This window comes from Balaenoptera musculus, chromosome 9 (genome assembly GCF_009873245.2).
Source record: "Balaenoptera musculus isolate JJ_BM4_2016_0621 chromosome 9, mBalMus1.pri.v3, whole genome shotgun sequence".
NCBI classification, from domain to species: domain Eukaryota; kingdom Metazoa; phylum Chordata; class Mammalia; order Artiodactyla; family Balaenopteridae; genus Balaenoptera; species Balaenoptera musculus.
In genome coordinates, this window is record NC_045793.1 from 22,054,315 (window position 1) to 22,068,893 (window position 14,579).

General features: G+C 32.5%; 1 protein-coding gene across 3 annotated transcripts in view; it reads right to left on the reverse strand.

Moving 5' to 3' along the window:
- MKLN1 (muskelin 1) overlaps positions 1 to 14,579 on the reverse strand; it is a 359,471-nt gene that overhangs the window by 94,144 nt on the left and 250,748 nt on the right. For all 3 annotated transcript variants that reach the window (XM_036863622.1, XM_036863621.1, XM_036863624.1), the window contains one exon: positions 808 to 885. In XM_036863622.1, coding sequence (XP_036719517.1) covers positions 808 to 885 — 78 coding nt within the window. The remainder of the gene's footprint in view (positions 1 to 807; positions 886 to 14,579) is intronic.

Sequence of the window (14,579 nt, forward strand, 5' to 3'; positions counted from 1 at the left end):
ACAGGAAAAAAGCTGACCATCCACAGAACTGCCTTCCTTTAATGCAAATAGTTGCATTAAAGAACTGCTACTCTTTCCACTGTATTAACCATCTGACAAAGCAGTGAGTGCAGATGAAGACGTGACAAAAACTTCCCCCATATGAAAAGAAAGATTAATGAAGAATACCACACCCTAGGTCAGATTTTAAGTTTTGATAAAAATAGTCTTCATCAGAAGCAAATGTCCTTGAGGGTCTATAGCTCAAAGAAAGAAGAATGAGCCCCAGGGTTTAAAGCTCCAAAATCACTGTGATGCTCAATATAAATGCCTATAAAGATTTAACTGTACTAGTATTTATTTTTATTAGAATTGTTATTTTTTATTATTAGTATCTGGTTATATTAGTTTTTATCATTAGTATCTGACTATAAAGTTCCACAGATTTAGAATGGTATGTCCCATTTCTACTTCTCTCATAAGCCCTATTAACTTTTGTGAGCAATTTTGCAGAACTTTAGGTTTTTCAGGGACATGTTTGGGATTACAACACAATAGCCTATAATTTTATAGTGTCTCTATAAAAGCAGTTTATGATGGTATTCTGTGTAAAAAATGCCCAACCTTCTGTTATAGCAATAAAACAAAAAGGTTTAAAAGAAAAATTTAATATAATAAACTTCCTCTGCCATCTAGTTGAGGAACCTATGTCTTGTTTTAAACACCTGCTTTTCATTAATAGGGTACAGTTAAACTTGAGCTACCTTCGGATACATGAAACTGGGACATTAAAGGAAAAGCACCCACAACCTAGAAGGTAGGACTTGCCTTTGGTGCTTTTGGGAATGATTTGACTCCATCGTGGCTTATATTCCTGTTGACTGATATACTGATTGAACAAGCCATCTGCAAATACAAAAGAATGAGAGAGAATTACACCTTAACAGCTTACACTTTTTATTACAGCAAAAAAGACCAAAATGTAGACGCCTGCATTAAAGAAAATTACTAATATGTCACTAATACAATAGCACATTTTCATAAAATGTGTCCGTTCAGTTTTTATGCTACCTCAAATATAAATAGCAAAGTATCAGTTGACACAACCATGTAAACGAATTGTTTTAGTGGCAGCTCATACTAAACTTACTAAGTTTCCCCCATTTTTGTACTACTATACAAAAAAGCTAGAGAAGGAAATGGGAGCTCCAACAACTTTGGTCGAGGCCCTTGTCTTCAGGAAAAAAAACAACTAATCCTTTAAAGTGAAAATACCATTTTTAGAGTTTTCTTTGAGTACAAAACTACATAAAGATAAAAGTACCAGTAATAGTAATAGTATATTTATTGAATACTATATGTTAGAATCTGTGCTATCTTACTTATCTGATTTAATTCTAAAAACAGCCTTATGAATTGGGCATTATCATCTTCATTTTACAGATGTGGAAATGCATATTTAGAGAAATTAATGAATTTAACCCAAATCACACAGCTCTTGAGTGGTGGGGCTGGGACTCATGTTTCACTATGCTTTACTTACTTCATTAATAAATTCTAAATCTCCTTCTTAAGAGGAGTTGTTACAGTACAGTAACTAGTTGTTACACTAGGTACTACGATGGTCATGGAGACTGAACTCCCCACATACATCCATTCTACCCCAAATTATTATCAAGTCCTAATCCTGTGCCCCTCAACAAAGATTAGTTTAAGAATGGTATGAAACCCAATTCTGGCTAATGAAACATGAGGATCTCTGGCGGGGGGTCCGGGGGCCTTCAAGGAAATGTTTCCTTACTTTTAAATGACTCTACAGAGAAGAAAAATGTACTTTTGTTCCCCTGGAAATGTTCAGAATCTGTATGCAAATATACATCCCTGCTATAGCCCATTTGTAGAGGTCTGATAATGAAATCAACTCTATAATGATGACAGGGCAGAGAGAGATGAAGAAACTGGATCACTGAATTGACTAACCATGAAATTTACCTTATCTCTGGACTTCTTGTTATATGATAAAATAACATTTCCTTACTTTTTAAACTAGGGTTTGCTTTTACATGAACCCAAACAGATTATAATTTATAAAGTTACCTTTACTATAAATTGTCACTTTACTCTGATTTCAATCTGAATAAAGGATTCCCTTTTGCTTCATTTAGTCACTGAAAGCAAATACTTTTCCAAAGATTTTAGAAGTAAAACTGTCTGTTCTCTGTGACTTGTGTACTTGCCAGAGACTGTGTAATTTACAAAAACCTCCCTAATCTCTTTCTTTTCTGGGTAATTATGAAACTCAGTCTTAACCACACCCTTCAGCTTTCAAGTCTTTCCAGATGGCTTTAACTGAAAACCTCTATCCCATAAACTCATCTAGTTTCTTTTTTTCTTTGCCTGTGGGACTTTAAAAAATTCTTGCAAAAAGAAAGTTCTCTCCTTCTTAAATTAGCACTCACAAATTAGCATTTATGTTTTAATTGTTAAAGTAAGGGGAACAAGTGGATTCACAACTTATTTTTGTGAGAGTGTTTCTATCATATCACCTACTCCCCCATGGGCTTTTCTGACAATTCTTGCCCCATCCAGCCTACTCTGGCCAATACTGGTTTACCATTACAAGAGCTGGAAATCTTTTCTTTTTTCAGATAAAATGTTGTGGGGCTCCTATTACTAGTAATGATAAGATGATAATAAAATATTAATCATAAATTTAGTATTATATAGAAGTAAAACACAGTAATTAAATTTCATTCCATTTTGTGAAAGGCACATAAAAGTTAAATGATCCTTTTTAAAAACCTTAAACAGAGAAGATAAAATTAATCAATATAAACAATGATTTTAAAATATTAATTCCACATAATGGCTAACTGAAGAGGAGAGAGAGAAAAAAGTAAAGATGGGAGTATATGGAGATGAGTAGAAAACTGAGGGAGATAAGAAAACTCAAGACATGAAAAATACAAAGCAAAAATAGAGACAATTAGAAAAGTAATAAATTTCATACTTTTTAATAGTGCCCAATTGCCATATTACCAAAGTGTCCCATACTAGTTAGTTACATGACTTTTGATAAGTTAAGCAAGTTCCTCATCTGCAAAACTGGTGTTTAAGAGTTGGATAGCGCCTGAGGTTCCTTCCAAATTGTGGCATACTAGGGTCCCACCACTGTTAGAACCAATATATTTACTCGAACTGTGTGTGTCTGGCTGATTCCACCTTATGTTCATCTTAGAAAAGTCTCCATCTCCTCTTTCCCCTTAAGTCTTCTGTGACTATTCTGAAAAAGAAATCACAATCCACTGGGGGAAATTCTTCTAAGAGCTCCTAAGGCAGTAATCACAGGAACAGTTACAATCTGATGAATGACCCCATTCCTAATCTTTAAAGTCATTCTGAACACTGCAGGTAAAATTAAATTCTCTAACTGTTTCTTCAACTAATCCTTCTATCCCCACTCTTAACTAACCTGAAAAACTTACAAATACTCTACCCATCAAGAGCGTCACAGTTTCTCTTCTAACAAACACAACTGTCCTATGAAAATATTGTCAGGAATTTTCAAGTAAAAAAAGCAAACTCTCAAACATTATACAATTTTTGTAAAATCATTTTGTAAACACACACACACAGATGAAAAGAAAAAACACTGACATACATCAAAAAGTTAAAAGTGATTTTCTTTGGTTGGCAGGATTAGGATGATTGTGATTTTTGGTTTTGGTTTTTGCCTTTGTACTTTTTTGTTTTCCCAATTTTTTTGCATTGAACTCTATTATTACTGGAAGAAAGGTCACAAAATAACTAGATATGTGGAATTCTTTTCTAAACTTTGGAAAAACTTTGTAACATATTGTTATTACCAATATAAACCATTTTCACATACTTTGTTACCCCTGAAATGTCTCTTCTTCAAGGGTCACTAGACACATTCACGTTTCTACAAGCAGTGCTTTGTACACTGACATTAGCTTGTTTTAACAAGGACAAAGAGAGCTAAATATGCACAAAGGATTTATGATCAAGCATGCAGAGGAAATTACTTCCAAAATTTAAACATTAAGTAATCCAAACTTAAAATATTAGAAATTATGATGATTTTACACTAGATACAATTAATCTTCTCTTGAATAATGACAGTTAATAGCATAACATCAGAGATGCTCAGTATATAATAAATGTTTAGATTGGAAAAAAGAGCAGGGGGTGGAGGGACTTTCCTAGCCACATGGTTGACATTTCCTTTGAGTCATCTTAATGTTACTAAGTTCCTTACATTACAACAAACTGTACATAAAACTCCTACCTCCAATAAAGCATATTCCTCGTACATAATGGCACCCTGACAAGTCACACCAATCTTGTACAGTAGTCAAGCAAACATTAAAAAAAAATTGCTTGGGGAACTTTTTGCCTCCTTCTGTCTCAAGTAAATTCCTTTTCTCTTCACTAGTCTAAAGTTCACACAATTCTCTTTGATATCTCTTACTTTTCCTTGGAGACTATTAGAAAACCTGAAGAAAATTATTTCAATATAGCATTATCAAATCTGGAAGTAACTCTCTAAAAAGATCTCACCAAAGAAGAAACAGTTGACTTTTACTGCATACTTACTGTGTGCAAGACATCACAAAGGTTAACTCATTTACTCCTTAAAATAAATCTACACAATGGTCATTATTAATTATTGCAAAGATTAGAAAATCAAGGTTCAGAGAAATTAATATCATGCCCAAAGACTCTAAACAAAAAGGTATAAAGCCCAATTCCAAAGTCTAAAATCTTTTCAACTCTTCATAGAATGCATGTAAATAAATATAAACACACACATATAACTAACACACAAATAATAGGTTTTAAATTACAATCTAAGATTACACACTATAATAACAGATATAGCAAAATTTACCTATTCAATAGCACTTCAATAGACAGCAAAATTTACCTATTCAAAAGGAAGACTGGGAAACATAACTCACCATACCAGATCATTCTACTGCAATATTAAACTGATTATAATAAAAGAGGGATAAAACTAAAACAGTTGAAATATATCAGAGTTTATTATAATTTAAAGGAAAAAAATGTAATCTCCCTCTTAAATAAAGACCTACTGGTAACTGTGGCTAAAGTTTACTTTTTATGTTTCGTTTCTTCTCTGGAACACTGGTTTGTCACTACTCTAGATCACTTTCTTACCTTAAGTATTCATGTCATCTGGAAGTTGTTCCAGACAACAAATGGCTAGTTTGAGAAGCTAGCTGTTCTACCAAAAACCAAAATAAAAACAAAAACAAAACAAAACACCTCTTTTGGAGAAATCCTGGCTTACCTTAAGACACAAAAGCTAGAAACATAAATTCCAGCCTTCTCACACCTCTCTACACCACTATTCAACTCTATTTAATTAACTTCTTGATACTTTCATTTTATAATATTAAACCATCTAATCACTCAAAATAAAAAATGACTTAAAAAACTATGTTGCACTTTGCAGAGAAACATGATAAATTAAAGATTACCCTCATTTAATCTATTACAATACATGTTATTGCCTCTTGCCAGGGAAACTGGGTTGTCAATAAATAGTCCAGATCAGATCTGGAGCAAGTTATATTTAGTAGCTATTTTCAATGAAATAACATGCTTAAGAATCTACTTTCATGCTCTCAAACAGAAAAGTAGTAATATAATGTTTATTAATATAATGTTTTCTTGGTGAACAGTCATTTCAAGTGCTAAAGAAACTTTATTTTTTAATAGAACAAATTAAATTTTTCAAAATCAAACAGTCATAAGCTTGAAATCCTTGAGGTGATCAATAAAAATGCTACAAACATTAAAGCAGGGTAAAGATTTTTTCAAAATACATTGCTTTCAGTTCCTTGTTTTAATGTTAAAGAACTCCCTTTCAAGGCCTAAAAACAAATGAAAAGCTGACACCTCTGCAGCCCAAATAGTCTCCCCATGTTCCCTATATTTCTAATTCTTGAAAGGTCGCCTTTTGTTTGGTATGCTTACTTCCATATATTCTATATGATTCAGCAAAAAAACTGAGCTTTCTATTGAAACAATGACATTCTCATCTACAAAAATATGAAAACACCTCTTACATTGTTTTAAAAGTCTCAAAAGCAAAAAAGTAAGGCATTTAAATGTTTATGAACTATTTAAAAAAATTACTTCTGTATTTTAAGAACTCAGGCAGTTGCTAATATTTCTGTATGTCTACTTTTGACAAAAATCTAAAGCAGAAAATCAGAAGGGTCTGCCAAAGTAAAACCATCCAAAAGAACTGAAAATATGACTTAGGAGAAATCACACTAAGACCTAGTTGCTAAGAATTTTCAAACTACTTAAAAGTCTCCCAGTCCAATACCATCTCATTTTTCCCCTATGATTATGACTATAATAACTAAACACGTTTCATACAGTCCTAATTAGGCACAAGCTGTTCTTGTCTCTAATGGTGAAAGTACATGATTTTTTTAAAGAAAAAAAATATATTCAAGCCTCATCCAAGATTAAAAAAAAAAAAACAGCACAGAATACAGTACTGCTGCCTACATCGAAACTTTTATCAAACTGATTTTTCACCAACACAGAGATTTTTTTTTAAAGAAAAAACTAAAAATTCACTTACAGGTACAGCATAAAAAAGTTTTTTATAATTCAAGAATAATAATGGCTGGGTAAAAAAGATTTTTTTAAAAATTATGCATTTCAGCAGTTTGATTAAATTCTGAAAAGAGAAATACATGAATTATAACAATTTACATTACAACAATAAATATTGGGGAAACTGAACCAGTAAATATTTACTTGGATGGTAAAGCATGGTGGTAAGATGAACAGATTCAAATTTTAGCTCTGCCACTTACCAGCTATGCTGTCTTAGGCAAATTACTTAATCACTGACATTTATTAAATTGAAATAACAATAATATTTACCTAGAAAGTAGGTACAAGAATTAAATTAATTCATATATAGTGTTTATTAGAGTAGATGGCATATTGCCTTTGAATATATGAATAGTTATAATAATAAAGTAATATTTGGAACTATACTTGCCAAAAAACTAATAATTTTTTACGCACAAAATGAGAAATATGGTACAAAGGCAAACAGGAATTAAGAGAAGGAGGAGCAACTGAGGGGCAGGAATAATTTTTAAAAACTAGCTTGAAAGAGCTAGCCTTGAAGAATGAGTTGTAAGTGAATGGTGATAAAAAGGAAAAGTAATCAGGGAAGGGAATACAACATAAACAAAAGCACAAAGCCATGACCTAAATGGGAAGGAAATCCAAAAAAGAGGGGATATATGTATATGTATAGCTGATGCACTTTGCTGTACAGCAGAAACTAAAACAACATTGTTAGGCAACTATACTCCAATTAAAGAAAAGAAAGAAGCACAAAGGCATGAATGAACAGGAATTAGGGAAAGAAGCCATCTTTCAGGAAGCAGTCTGGTGAAAAAAAAAAAAAAAGAGAGAGATTTTGCATTAGGAGTACTGCTGAGAAGAAACGGTGTCCCAAGAGAAAAGCAATACCATAAGGAAAAATCTTGCTGTTCTAGAACACAGTCTTAAGAACCTATTTAAAACAGGAAAACCTCATTTCATTCAAAGATTAATAAAACTCAAAAACAACCAACTCAGAATTTATATAAAGATATAAAAAGGAAAAGAAAAAAAAATTTAAGTGGCAAAAGAATCTGATTCAACAGAAAAATGTAGTCATGTAATTGATGAAAATGGCCAAATACTTTTCCATGAATATAAAAGTTAAGTAAGAAACTCCCTTTATAAAACATGAGCACAAATTAGAGATATAAACAGAAAACAGAGATATAAATAGTTGGAAGAGATATGGTATGACAACAAAGATAAATAAAACATGAATGTCAGAGTTGAAGGAAAAGAGGAAGAAAAACAAAACGAATACATAACAGAAATGAAGACCAAGATAAGAAGGAAAGAGAACACTATTAACAATATAGTAATGGAAAAGAGAGAAAGAATTTAGAGAAGGTTGAAAAATTAAACATAAATGTGCAATTAAAATGAGAAAATAAAAGATATACATCTAACTGAAAGAAAACAAAAATACATAATAGTTAACAGGGTCACCACACTGGAGTTGCCCTGTTTATAGAACTATAAAATAATCTAAAACGAAGATATGTTTAATATATTTAAATATTTAAGCAGCCATAGGCAAAAAGAGAGATTGCATTCAAAAGAGCAATAGTTGAAACTCGCAACAATGGAAACTGGTTAACAGTGAAATGACATCCAAAATGTATTTGGGGAAGATAACTGTCAATCTAGAATTCTATACCCAGCGAAAATATCCTTCAAGAAAAGAGACAAATTTTCAAGCAAACAAAAACTGAGAGAATTAATCTGCATTAGAAGAAATGCTAAAGGATGTGCTTAAGGCAGAAGGAATATGATCTTAGGTATAAAATCAAAGATTCAAATAGTAGTGAAGAGCAAAAAAATTAGTAAATATTTGGGTAAAATTAATGGACACTGTATAAAACAAGAATAGTAATATCTTCTAGGGTCTTTGAATATGGTATCAAAATAAAGAACAACAATAGCATATGAGTTGGAAGGTAAGTAGATGGGAGTTCAAAGTCCGCTAAGTCCTTGTACTGATAAATTTTGTTAAGTATGTATATTTGTGGTTATTTATAGACTCACCATAAGTAAAATACAGAGTGTGTTACTTCCAAATAAATAAAGAAAAAAATGAAAAGATTAAAAAGTTTAAAAAGGTAAGAGACAACAACCAAAAATAAGAAATAAAGGACATGACAAAATATATTAAGTAAGATGGTAGGTTTGAACCCATATATTTACCAGTAATTCAATCATGTAAATGAAATAAATGTTCAAATCAAAAGAAGCAGAGTTTTTAAAAAACAACTAAATTTACAAGAGACACTTCTTCAAAAAAAGGATACAGAAAGCTTGAAATTAAAAGATGGAAAAAGATATGTTATGTAAATACCAAATGAAAGCAGATATATTAATGTAAGATAATTTACAACTTAAGGCAACAACATTAGTAGAGATAAAAACACACTTAAAGATAAAAGATTTCATTCAAAATAAAAGAATTTAAAATTTGTATGCATCTAGAAACATAGCTTCAAAATATACGAAGCAAAAACTGACAGAATTATAAGAAGAGAAAATTCCATAATCATAGTAGGAAGTGTTAACACATTTTTCTTAGTAATTGAGAGAATGACAGAAAACATTATTGGTAAAGCAGATTTATGCAACATGATTAGCAAACCGGACCAACTGGACATATATAGAACATTGCAGTAACAACTAAAGAACTGGATTTCTGTCTAAGTGTACCTAATATGTTTATAAAAATTGACCAAAGTGGGCCATATGGTAAGTCTTATCAAATTTCAAAGAATTGGAATAGTACAAAATATGTACTCTGACCACTATGCATTTGTGCCAGAAATTAGTAATGAGGAAAAGAGCCAGAAAATCTTTATGTATTTGGAAATTAAAAACTATATTTCTATATAACTATGACTCACAAAAGAGCAATATCATTTCCTAGTGAAATTACTGAACTGGACAAAAATGAAAACACTTCATAGCACAACTGAAAAATAAGAAGAAGGAAATTTATATCCTTTAATGCATATATGGGGAAATAACAAAGTCTGAAAATTAATAAGCTAAGCATCAATCTCAATAAATTATAAAACACATATTAATCTCAAAGAGAGAAAGAAGACAACATCAAATACAGAGCATAAGCCAAGGACATAAAAGTTAACATAAAGAATCAACAAACCAGAAGTTGGTTCCCTCAAAAGATCACTGAACTTGCTAAGCTTATGGTGAAAGCAATAGACTGGGGGGACTTCCCTGGTGGAGCAGTGGTTAAGAATCCGCCTGCCAATGCAGGGGACACGGGTTCAATCCCTGGTCCTGGAAGATCCCACATGCCGCGGAGCAACTAAGCCCATGTGCCACAACTACTGAGCCTGCACTCTAGAGCCTGCGAGCCACAACTACTGAAGCCCGCGTGCCTAGAGCCCGTGCTCCGCAACAAGAGAAGCCACCGCAATGAGAAGCCCGTGCACCGCAACAAAGAGTAGCCCCGCTCGCCGCAACGACACCCAACACAGCCAAAAATAAATAAATAAAATAAATAAATTTATTAAAAAAAAAAAAAGAAAGTAATGGATTGGGGAGGGAGAAAGAATTCATAAATAACCAATATAAGGAATGAAAAAAAGACACATCTCAAGAAATTCTACAAACATTAAACAGATAATAAGGGGATATTAGGTACAGTTTCACATCCATAAGTTTGAAATTTTAGATGAAACTGAAACAAACTACTAGAAAACTGTAATTTGTTAAAGCTCAATCAACCAACCAAACAACTCTGAATAGTCCTACGAAGTTTAAAGAAACTGAATTGGTAAGCTAAAAATATTTCTGAAAGCAAATCTCAAGCACAGATAGCTCAATGGTAAATTCAACCAAGCATTTAAGAAAGAAATAATTCACATTTTACATTTATTCAGAAAATAGGAAGAAAAGGTTAACTCCTCAACACATTATGTGAAATTAGCCTAATAATGATACTAAACCTGAACAGGAAGGTATGAGAAAGAAAAGCCACAAGGTCAACCTTACTAACAAAAATACTTGGAAGAATTCTAACAAAACATTAGTCAATCTAAACCCAAAATAAATTTTTAAAATACATAACAAAGTTAAGTATATATGGGGTTTAACATTAGAAAATCAATTACTATGATTTCATATATTAATAGGGTAGGAAAATCATATCACAAAAGGTAGAGAAAAAGTGGCAAAATCCAATATCCATTCATGACACAAACTCTTAGGAATCTTGGAATCTGATACAGAATCTCCAAAAACCCCAGATCAAAAATATATTTAACAATGAAATGTAAAAAGCATTTCTTCTGGGATCATGAACTACACAGGGTTATCCACTATAATTATGCCATGGCAATCTTTTACTAAAGATCCTGGCAGAGATTAAACACAAGGGGGAAAAAGGCATCAGGGTTGGAAAGAAAAATGTGTCATTATGCCTAAGTACAGCTGACCCTTGAACAAGACAGGTTTGAACCGCACATGTCCACCTATATGTGGATGTTTTTTCCAATAAATATATTAGAAAATTTTTTGGAGATTTGCAACAGTTTGAAAAAACTCGCAGATGAACCACACAGCCTAGAAATGTCAAGAAAATTAAGAAAAGGTGAGGTAAGTCATGAATGCATAAAATATGTAGGTACTACTCTATCCATATTTATACAGGCATAAGGTGAGTGCTATTTAATATAAAATTAATAACGTGTTGGTTTTCCTACTGGTTTATAACTTTGTTTTCAAAGAATTACGTTACTGTACAGTATGCCTCCCTCCCACCCTCTCTCAACTGGAGAAACTATCAGCCTATCATCAGAGGTAAATAGTTTTTAGAAAATATAACAATGTTTCCAATACTGTATTATAAATATGACTAATACTGTATGCCATAAAAATTTTACAATTCATTCATTAGCATAAAGACTAAGCTATTGTGAAGCAATTGTATCAATTACACTAGACTACAGTAAAGCAATCATATTGCTGCTGCTTCATTACCAATGCATGAATTGTTAGACCTGTAAACAAATATGAATTTCTTTTTCCACATTAAAACTTTCATCTTTGATGTCTAGTGTTAGTAATACATATAATACTTACACAGTGTTCTGTATCATTAAGACAATATTGACAGAAGTACTGACAATTTATCTTGTAAACAGATAGTGTAAACTTATGATATTAATAAACATAGTACATACTGTAAATGTTTTCTCTTCCTTATGATTTTCTTAATAACATTTTCTTTACTCTAGCTTATTTTATTGTCAGAATACAGTATATGTATGTAACATATAAAATATGTGTTAATTGACTGTTCATGTTATCGGTAAGGCTTTCAGTCAACAGTAGGCTATAGTAGTTAAGTTCTGGGGGAATCAGTTACACGTGGATTTTCAACTGTGCAAGCAGTAGGACGGGGGAGGGAGAGCTGGTGCCCCTAACCCCCACGCTGTTTAAGGGTCAACTGTATTTTAAACTGAATGAAAATGAAAACAACGTAGCAAAATTTGTGAGATACAACTAAAGCAGTGCTTAAGGGAAATTCTTAACACCAAATGCTTACATTAGAAAAGAAGAATCTCTAATGGCTTCAGCTTTCATATTAAGAAACTAGGAAAAGAAGAGCAAATTAAAACCAAAGTATGTGGAAAAAAGGAAATAATAAAGATACAGAAATCAATTAAATAGAGAGAAAAGATAAAACAAAGAAACCAAGAGCTGTTTTCTTAAAATAAAACTGATAGATCTCTAGCCAGACTACCAAGAAATGAAAGACAAAAATTACCAGTATCAAGAAGATGATATGACATAAAGGACAATAATGGAATATAAACAACTTTATGCCAGTAGATTCATCAATTTAGGTGAAATGGGCACATTCCTCAAAAGACACAAACTACCAATATTCCCTTAATAAGAAACAGAATATAAATAGCCCGATATCTATTAACAATACTAAATTTGTAGTTAAAAACCTTGCCACAAAGGTAACTCCAACAAGATTTGAGATCTCAGAAAGATTCTAAGGAGAGGGAAATAGGCCTACCATATAATTAACAACTATGGCATAAAGCAAGGTATGGGAAGGGAGAGATACAGGGTGGGGTGGGGGTGGGCAGGAGTGTGGGGTGGAGTAGAGAAAAAAGAAAGGAGGAGGGGAAGAGGGAAGAAGGGAGGGAGGGAGAGAGATAAAGACCTCAAGTTTAAACTTTAGGACTACTTTATTAAACTTCAAACTTTATCTCCCCCTTGTCTCACAAAAGCAAACTTTTATTTCATTAACAAATAAGATAAACACTGCAAAGGGAGGTTTTCTTTAAGTATTTTCTGTTCCTGGGTGATTACTTTTGCCTATCATCACTGGATTCTACCTTTTTTCCCTGGCATTGTCAAAGAGGAAGTAGCAATGATTGGTTCAGGCATCACCTCTAATGAAATTAAACGTAAATGTAGGGATGCTTCTAGGCAAATAGGAAGCATATTAGAGAAATAAATACAGCCCAACACTTTCTTAAAATATAGACCATACTTGAAGAAGAGCACACTAATATACCAAATACACTAAAAGTAGTTTTTGTTTCCTCCACTGTAAGAAATTAGAAAGATGCTTCTGATTCCCTAGACTTTCTTATTTACCAGGCAGGAACTTCTTACCCTTCTCTTCTATGTTTTTAATGGAGCAAAAGCCAAAAAACTTTGTAGTGTTTACTTCCTTATTTGTTCAACAAATCATCATCAGTGCAGTCAGCAGCAAACTGAACAACCCTGGAAGGAATGTTTATTAACTAAACACTGTTCCAAGCCAGTGAGGAGTATAAAAAGTATGACTTGGCTGTTAAGTCTCAAGAATAGTTACTATCAATTTTCCTAAACTTGGTTTCTTCCTAGAGTCAGAAGGATAAGTTAAGTCTCTGCAGTAGCAGAGCTGCACATGATGTTAACAGCTTCTCGTAAATGAGTATATTGCTAAAGAGACAGTTTTAAAACCTGTTTTTAGCTAACTAATTACACAAAGTTGCTGATGGTTCTGTTCTTTACTTTACCTTAACAAAATATTAAATGCCTTAAAGATTTAAAACAAAACAAAAAAACCATAAAATTACTTGTGCCTTCTTCATCCTATAGTTAAAAAATACAGAATTCATGCTCAGAAATGGCACACACAAACATATATACTTTCATTAGTGGCATTTTGATGGTTTGGTAAGAGATTATTATATATGTTCTATTTGGGTATACTCCAAAGTATATTCTATTTCAAACACAGTAATCATTTATTTGCAAGTATCATCATCAATTAAATAAACAGTAACAATATACAAGGCTGAGAGGCAGGTTTGTTATTATAACACAATGGAGCTGCAAGCAATTCATTTTGAGTTAACTTTAAATTTATAAACTCAAAGAAGGCAGTACTGGTTCTGTTTTCTCTAGCTGTAAAATATTCAACCAATATCTGATAAATGAGTAACTAATACTAATAAATGATAGTGATAAGACTAAAATATATGAAAACAGAGCACTGAGAAAGTCTATTATTCTTTCTTTCTATAAAAAGAATAGAATTTCTATACAACTTTGTATCATTCTACAAGTTTCATAATTCAGCATTAAGCTGTTTTCACTCACAATGCTTCTGACACCAAATGTGTGGGTCTTCTCCTTACACCAACCATTTCTCCAATTCTCTGACTCCAACTTGGTATCCAACCGAGAATCAATTCAATTCTGACACTGTCTACCTGGAGTCAGTGTCAGATCTCACAAGTTAAAGGGCTCAGTTCCACAAGACTATCCCCACTTCAGATGCTAATCGCAAACCCCGAGCCACTGGTACTTCTGACCTACCAGCTATAAATTGGGGGTTCCCACAACCCCCACTCAGGTTCGATAATGCTAGAGTAACCACAGAT